General features: G+C 47.6%; 1 protein-coding gene across 3 annotated transcripts in view; it reads right to left on the bottom strand.

Moving 5' to 3' along the window:
* LOC139915198 (transcription factor COE1) overlaps positions 1 to 6,931 on the bottom strand; it is a 23,253-nt gene extending 16,322 nt beyond the window's left edge. For all 3 annotated transcript variants that reach the window (XM_078289054.1, XM_071903730.2, XM_071903722.2), the window contains exons 1-4: positions 6,890 to 6,931; positions 6,586 to 6,727; positions 3,931 to 4,061; positions 2,680 to 2,806 (exon numbers count right to left, since the gene is read on the bottom strand). In XM_078289054.1, the coding sequence (XP_078145180.1) occupies positions 2,680 to 2,806; positions 3,931 to 4,061; positions 6,586 to 6,727; positions 6,890 to 6,904 (415 nt within the window). In that variant the 5' untranslated portion in view covers positions 6,905 to 6,931. The remainder of the gene's footprint in view (positions 1 to 2,679; positions 2,807 to 3,930; positions 4,062 to 6,585; positions 6,728 to 6,889) is intronic.
* Between the last annotated feature and the right edge of the window lie 520 nt (positions 6,932 to 7,451).

Genomic DNA, 7,451 nt, shown 5'->3' on the forward strand with positions numbered 1-7,451 from the left:
CAGAGAATGAAAAACATTCTTTCATTCTTATCAGTGGAGAGCTTAATTGCCTTTGATGAGTCTAATTGGAGCTTTCTGAAGTCTAATGGCAGAGGAGTCCTCAGAGACGGCAGAGGACACATTACTGTAATAGCTCCTCTCTGAGTCTCCTCTGTACCAAAGTCCCCCTGCGTGTCTCCTCTGTCCCGGGCTGCAGCTGAAATTCTTTCCATTCAGCGACGGGGGGCTGTGGAGTATCAATGATCATGCAGAGGGGGGGGGGAGAGGGGAGTAAACCTACTGTATAGATGAGTTGTGTGTGTGTGCGTAGGTGTGTGTGTGTGTTTGTGCATGTGTGTAAAGTAGCAGTAGCAGCAGTATTGGGTATGTGTTGACTTAATTAGGTCTGTGAGCCGCTCGCTTTCCTCTCCTCAGCAGAAGTTGATTAGCAATGCCAGCTGTCCCCAATGTAATTCAGTGTGTGCATGTGTGTGCATGTGTGTGCGTGTGGGTGTCTGTGTACGTGCACATGTATATAGGGGTATATGCATGTCTGTGAGCGTGGGTGTGAGACTGTGTGTGTGTGTGTGTTTGTGTGTGTGTACTAGCTGCCAGCTGCCACGCGGTGCTGCCAATCCTCCATGATTAGTACCCACTGGCAACTGGGCCCAAACTGGTGCCAACCAGACCCAGGAGGGCAACATGGCCCATGGTAATCCTCCATCCCTCTCTCCCATCCTTCTCCTCTCTTCCCTTTCTCATCCTCCTCTCAATCTCTCCACTCTCATCAATTGCTTTTTCCCCTCCAAATGCTCTGCTCATCCCTCCCTCCTCTTCTTCCCTCTTCTCTCTCTCTCTCTCTCTCTCTCTCCCTTTCTCTGTCTCTCAACCCAGATAGCAAAAACGCTAGCAGGTTTGCAGAGAAACATCCCGGCAATTGCTAGGAGGAAGTTAGACGATAAAATGGGCTGATAAAGGCGGTACCGGAGAGGTACAAATACCCACTGAGGATACTGAATAGTAGCTGAAGTGAAGTGTGTGAAGAGTAGGAGCGGGATCTATGCCTCGACACGGTTGACTGTGTCGCTGTGAAGGTGCCAGCACTTGGCAAGCAGCATCACAGTCTGTGTGTTCAGCTCCCAGTGGATGACCTCTTGCTACCTCTCACCTGTTGAGATTCTTCCATCTCTCTCCACAGAGGCTCCGGCGGAGAGAGAGAGAGAGGGGAAATGAATTCACTCAAAGAAGCAGTTTTGAATAAGTGAATGTGACAAGGTGAAAGAGTGGAGGGTTGGGAAGAGATAGGGCGTTTATGCATAAGTTTCCCACATGTCTGGCACATTAAAAGGGTGCATGCACACACGCAGACGCACACACACACTCACACGTGCACACACATATATTCACATACACACACACATTCACATACACACAGTACTATGGGTTTGGCAGAGTGCGGACTGTTGGACAGCTCTGGCATGGCAAAGGCTGCCCACCCATCTGCCCTCTGTCTCAGTAATGTGGTTACTTGTCGATGTGTGTGTGTGTGTGTGGGGGGGGGTGTGTGTATGCATGGAAAACATTCACACACACAAACAAACACACATAAGCAGCATCTCACAGTCTCCTCCACCGGTACACAAGCATAGAGTGTATGCATGGATTCTGTCCATGCGCGGCAATTAGGGCACACACAAGATGCACAAAATACACGCTGGCATAAACATGGGAAGCACACGCTCTCTCAATGGTGATTTTGTCAAATGTTGGCAATTCCAGCCGGGGCTTACAGCCTAAGTCTATCAGTGGTTGAGATTACAGACAGATTTATGTGATTCACAATCTCCCTGGGGACCGGTGGCCTCACGTTGGTTAATCACCGCTTCACATTCACTCTCTCCGCCGCTCTCTCCACCGCACCGCTATAGCTGCGCGCTGATATGCTCTGATGTAGCACTCAAAGTTATTCTTGGCCATGCGCTCTCTGTCAAAAATCCCATTCTCTACATGGACCTGTTCCTCCTGCCTCAAACCTCGGGGTTAAATCTCAATAATCCCAGTAATCAGAAGGTTAAACCTCCTCCTGACCTTCACCTCCTTCATGAAACAGGGGAAATCTTGGAAACCCCTTTTCCTGTCCGAACTGTGCGGAGTACCTGCTGATCAGTAGGCTGCTTCACCGAATTACCCAATCACTGTTTTCCTGAATTTAAAATGGTTTAGCAGGCACATTTTTCTTCAGAATCAGTGTACAGAAAATGCGAGGATGTAAACTGTTTTCCAGGTTTGATTGAGCAGATATTGCAAAAATAGTAACCGGAAATTAAATAGTGAAGAGTAAAAAAATACAACCAAAATCAATCAATTTAACCAATCACAGAAAACATCCACCGATGACGCTGCACACATGTCAGCATTCAGGCTCCAGCATGGTTTGAATGTAGTAATATTAAATTGTCATGGAGCATGTTTTTCATACACAGCATGCACAGGATAGTTCTTGTTTATGTATACACATAAGCCAGCAGTGCAACACTTTATATTTATCACATCCTGTCAGCTCATCATTCCGTGTTACATGACCCTCTATGCTTCATTATCTTCAGGCAGTAGGTGCAGTAGGCAGTTAACTGTATGTACGTGATTTGAGCTGCATCATCTCCTTTGCCTGCACTGTACATTAGTGTGTGCAGGTAGTACCTGTGTAGATGAAGCGTCCAGGCGTGCCCTTGCAGAACTGTTTGGATTTGTAGGACAGCGTGACCTCCACCACCCCGGGGATGTGTCTGGGTGGAGTCTGCACACGAATGGCATGGGGCGTGATCAGCTGTGGAGAGCGCAGAAAGGTTTATGCGATGAAAATTCCCATCTAAACATGTGCTCAGCGGACTATTGCCGCGCGCCTCACACCTTCTCTTTGCAGCCCGTGTCTCTCTTTCTCTGTATAATCAGCCTGAAAATGATGTGTTAGCGCTAAAGCCCTCAGGTGGCCACGTTGCCCAAGGCAATGTCACTGTGAGGCTTAGGATGCTTATCAGTGTTGACATGGACTCTGTAAGAGGGGTTCAAAAGCAGTTATCTGTTTATGAATAAAACACACTCTCCTCTGCATACATCCATTACACAGTATAAGAATATGTATAATATGCTCGTCTCTGCTGCCCCTGTCTCTGTGTCTGTCAGCAGAGGCTGTCTAGCTGCCATTAGCCACATTAAAGCACCACTGTGTCTTAAACAGGCCCACTTAGTGTGGTTGATGAGCCCACTCGCCATGTATGTGTGTGTACGCTGAAGTCTCTTTGAAGGAAACGGTAACAAGACAAAACACAGATGAGACCTCGACGAGAGCTCGTTTTCCGCCCGTTACGCCGAACTAGCACTCAAAGCTAGCGGCGCTCAAAGCTATCAGTGCTGCTGCCAGAGCCTTATGTGTGTGTGTGTGTGTGTGCGCATGTGGGCGTGTGTGTGTTGTTCTAACTGTCCCTTTCATTGCTCACTTAGCCAGGCTTTCATTCTCCCATTGTCTGGCCCCACTCACCTCTCAGAGAGATAATATAGCGGCTTTTTATAGAATTATTCCTTTACTAAAGAGAAAGCTGTTTAGCTGCGCTGTTCACTGACCTTCAATTTCACACATACACTACATTTACATTTTAGTCATGTGGCAGATGCTCCTTACAAAGAGATTCATACTGTACGGTGCGCACATTCCAACGAGGCAGACACTAACATAATAAAAGACTGAACTGAGAATCTTGGTTTTCATGATGACAAAAATAAGAGCTGCCACAGTATATAGGAGACGAGAAAGTAGGCTGCTGTTTAGATTGAACAGTATTTTTGAGATACAGTATTGTATAAAGGCCAATTTTTTATATTTAGAGATGTGATCATGATACACACACACACACGCCTGCACAGACATACACAGCTGTTTGAATAGTCACTAACCTCACTCCAGACCAGCATGGTTCCAAAGATGACCTGTAAGCCGTCGAAGAAGTTGTCCCCGATGATGATGACTGTAGCGCCCCCTGTGGTCCAGCCTTCACTGGGGCTGATGGCTTTGATGCTGGGGGTTGCTGGCAGACGGACAGACAAAATAGGTTAGACGCTGATACAGTAACCTAATGGCAGCCTTTAGTGGCTAGAAAGGGCTTTGCTATTGACATTAAGTACAGTCCCCCCTCTCTCTCTCTCTCTCTCTCTCTCTCTCTATCTATCTGTCTCTCCTGCTATCTCACACACACACACACACACGCACACACACCACCTCTCTCCTCTCTCCCAGGGGTCGGGGCGAGCAAGGAATACTAATCAGAGTGATTATACGCACCCCGTTATTAAACATCACCCCTGCCCCGCGTGTGCGAGGGCAGCGGCGGTGCGCTTGTTTTATGACACGTGGCAAAGCGTGCGGGCGTGTAAATGTCAGGTGTGCTGAGTGTCTGATCAAAGGCCACGCGACCAGGGAGCAGAGCAGAGCCAACAGTAGCTCAGCCCTCTGAATACGACACCTTCATTAACCAAACGCTCTGCTCTCGCTCCCGTCTGTGTAACTATCACTGTGCCTGGCCACGGAGCACAGGGCGACGCTCGGATCAGCTTTTGTTTTGTTTTTTTAATGTTTTTAATGTTTTATCTATTAAATCATACTGTTGTTTGTGTGTTTTAGAAATACTGGAATGAAGCGCCGCGGAATAACAACAATAAAACCGCATTTTCGCCGCACTTTAATAACTCCTTTTCAGTACACTGTTTGACCTTATCTGCTGGTATTATGGTGCGGAGATTACTGGATGTGATTGAAGAAAAGAACAGCATTGGGAAAATACACGTTTATACAAGCTAAATCTCCTCTCCTTAACAGATATGCAGCTTGTCAGACATGCTGTAATTCTGTAAAGCGGCATAATCCACTTTAGAGTAGGCTGACTTTTCTCCCTGCGGCCTAGCCTTTGCTCTTTGCCTGACTCCCTGTTCTGTTGATCCTCCCCAACAAGCTGGAATGATATTTAGCCCCCTGATAGGCCTGCAGAGATCAACGCTCACCGAGCAGCAATCTGTGGCCGTAATCTTGGCCTAAGATGCCTCTTTTTTCACAGGCGCTGATATTATGTGTGCTCCGTGTGCGTGTGTGTGCGTGCGTGCGTGTGTGCATGCATGTGTGTGTGTGTGTGTGCGTGTGTGTGTGTGTTTGGATTAACCAGATGGTGGAACGTGAATCCATGTGATAGGATTATACTTTGGGGTGTTCCTCGGTGCCATCTGTTCAACTCTATGCACTGCTCATCTATTACTGCCTGAAATGGGCCCCCAAAGTTGTGTAACATGCACACACACCCGACGCACACACACACACACACAACCGCACACAGAAGGAGAGGGAGAGAGAGAATAAACATAGAGAAGCCACTTTTTCTTTCTTTTTCTTTCTTTCTTTCTTTCTTTCTTATCATTTCATCTCTATACCATTGCTCACTTTTCACCCCTTTTTCGCCCCGCTATACGTCTCTCCTTCTCCCCCTCTCTTCTCACTCCTACTCTCCCCTCTGTTCGCTCCTCTTGCTCCTGTTGTTCCACTTTCCAACCCCCCATCATCAGGAGAATAGAAAATCAGAGAAGAGGAAATTCCCAAACAAATCTCTCTGACACGGTGAACATCTGTTAGTGTACTGCTCTCTGTGTGTAAGATCCAAGTCTCACTGACGTCTCCAATATGTCTCGGCTTTGTGAACTTTTCTAATCGTCTGTGAGACCAGTCACAGGACAAGTGGTTCGCCTTACCTCCGGAGAATAGTCATTAGAAAGACTTAACCATAACATTCAATCTTAATGCAATCTACTGTACGCCATCACGTAAATCCCTTCTTAGTTTTTTTTGTCATTATCGTCCCTGAGGTTGACTCTCCTCAAAGAAAAAAAAATATGTTTCTCTTATTCAATGTCTGGGAAATCGAAATGAGAAAATAACTGGATTAGGGACTTGGGAATCAGTGCGGGCCCCTAAATCATGTGCACATGTCATTATGAAGTATTAAAGGTTTGGGTCTGACTGTGCATGCGTGTGTGTGTGTGCGTGCGCGCGTGTGTGAGTGTGTATGGGTGCGTTTGAGAACCTGAGGGATGGGGAGTGATGGAGGGCTGCAGGATAAAAGCAGGTCTCCTAGGAAATAAAGCCAGTGTTGGCTTTAAGCAGAACAGACCTCATAAGACACATAGTGCTTATGCGAGGCAGAGTGGAAGGCCCAGAGGCAGAGACCTGAGGGGAGCAAGCCACAAGGGAGAGACAAGAGACTCACTAGCTACCGCTCTCTCCTCTCTTAGCGCGAGTTAGAAACCCCACAAGAGAGGAAAGTGAGAAACCGAGAGGAAGCGGGGGGGAGAGATAAGAAAGACAGAGCGCGGGTTTGAGGGGGATAGAGTGGAGAAAAGAGACAGGAGAGGGGTTGAGGAGGGAGCCAGACAGGGGATGGGGTGGGGGGGGGGGGAGTGAGAAAAGGGAAGGAGAGGGGGGATAGGGGGGGGTGAAGAGCCAGAAAGTGAGGAAGACAAAGGAAGCATGGGGCGAAGGGGGGAGCATAGCATTTTGTTAGGCTTTAATACCATGCTCCAGGTAGGACGGTGTTCCTTCTGACGGGTCCAGTCGTCGAGCTCGGCGGCCATGTTTGGAGTTGTTGTGCACAAACATGTTGTCGGAGACAGCCAGGACGTGACCCTCCACGCTCACCGTAGTCGACACAACCACCTGAGACAGACGGGGACGCAGATGGAAACTGTGGAACTGGGGACTAGACTAAAAGTAGCACTTCAACAACACTAAAACTATCAAACCCCCCCCAAAAAAAACCTTACTCTCAAGAGGAGAAAAATAAAATATGAAATGTACACACAAACAATTGTATCTCACCTGAAAACGCCTCATGTCGCGAGGGTTCCCTGCATTCTTCAGGCAGTTCTGGTTACACTTCAGGAAGAACTTGAGAAAGAACCTGCAGACACAGAGAGAGAGAGAGAGAAAGAGGAATGAGTGAGTGAAGGTGTCGCTGTCTGTCAGTGAGAGTACAGTATGAGCTGTGTCAAGAAAATAATAAAAAAAAAAACACAAAACAAATAAAACAAGAATGGCAGAAGAGGCTCGTACACTATCTCACACCCGTCCGTCAGTTGTTTTATGAATAAGGGCCATTTTCTATGTAAAAACAGCTCGGGGACAGTGAGTGAGATGCTTCCCTCTCTATCCATCTCGGAGCTGCCGTCACAGCTTGCTATAAAACTCACAGGGGCAGACGCAGGCCCCCCTAGCTGCAGAGCCGTGTGATGGAGGTTGTGCTGTAGCTACTATGCAGCACGGTGTTGCCATTCCTGCCTCTCTCAATCTCAGTGTGAGAGACCACATCAACAGCACCTGCCATGCATTATTAATGGGCTGAGATGGCAAGTATGGCTACCCACATCAATACTTAATGAGG

This window comes from Centroberyx gerrardi, chromosome 16 (assembly GCF_048128805.1).
Source record: "Centroberyx gerrardi isolate f3 chromosome 16, fCenGer3.hap1.cur.20231027, whole genome shotgun sequence".
NCBI classification, from domain to species: domain Eukaryota; kingdom Metazoa; phylum Chordata; class Actinopteri; order Beryciformes; family Berycidae; genus Centroberyx; species Centroberyx gerrardi.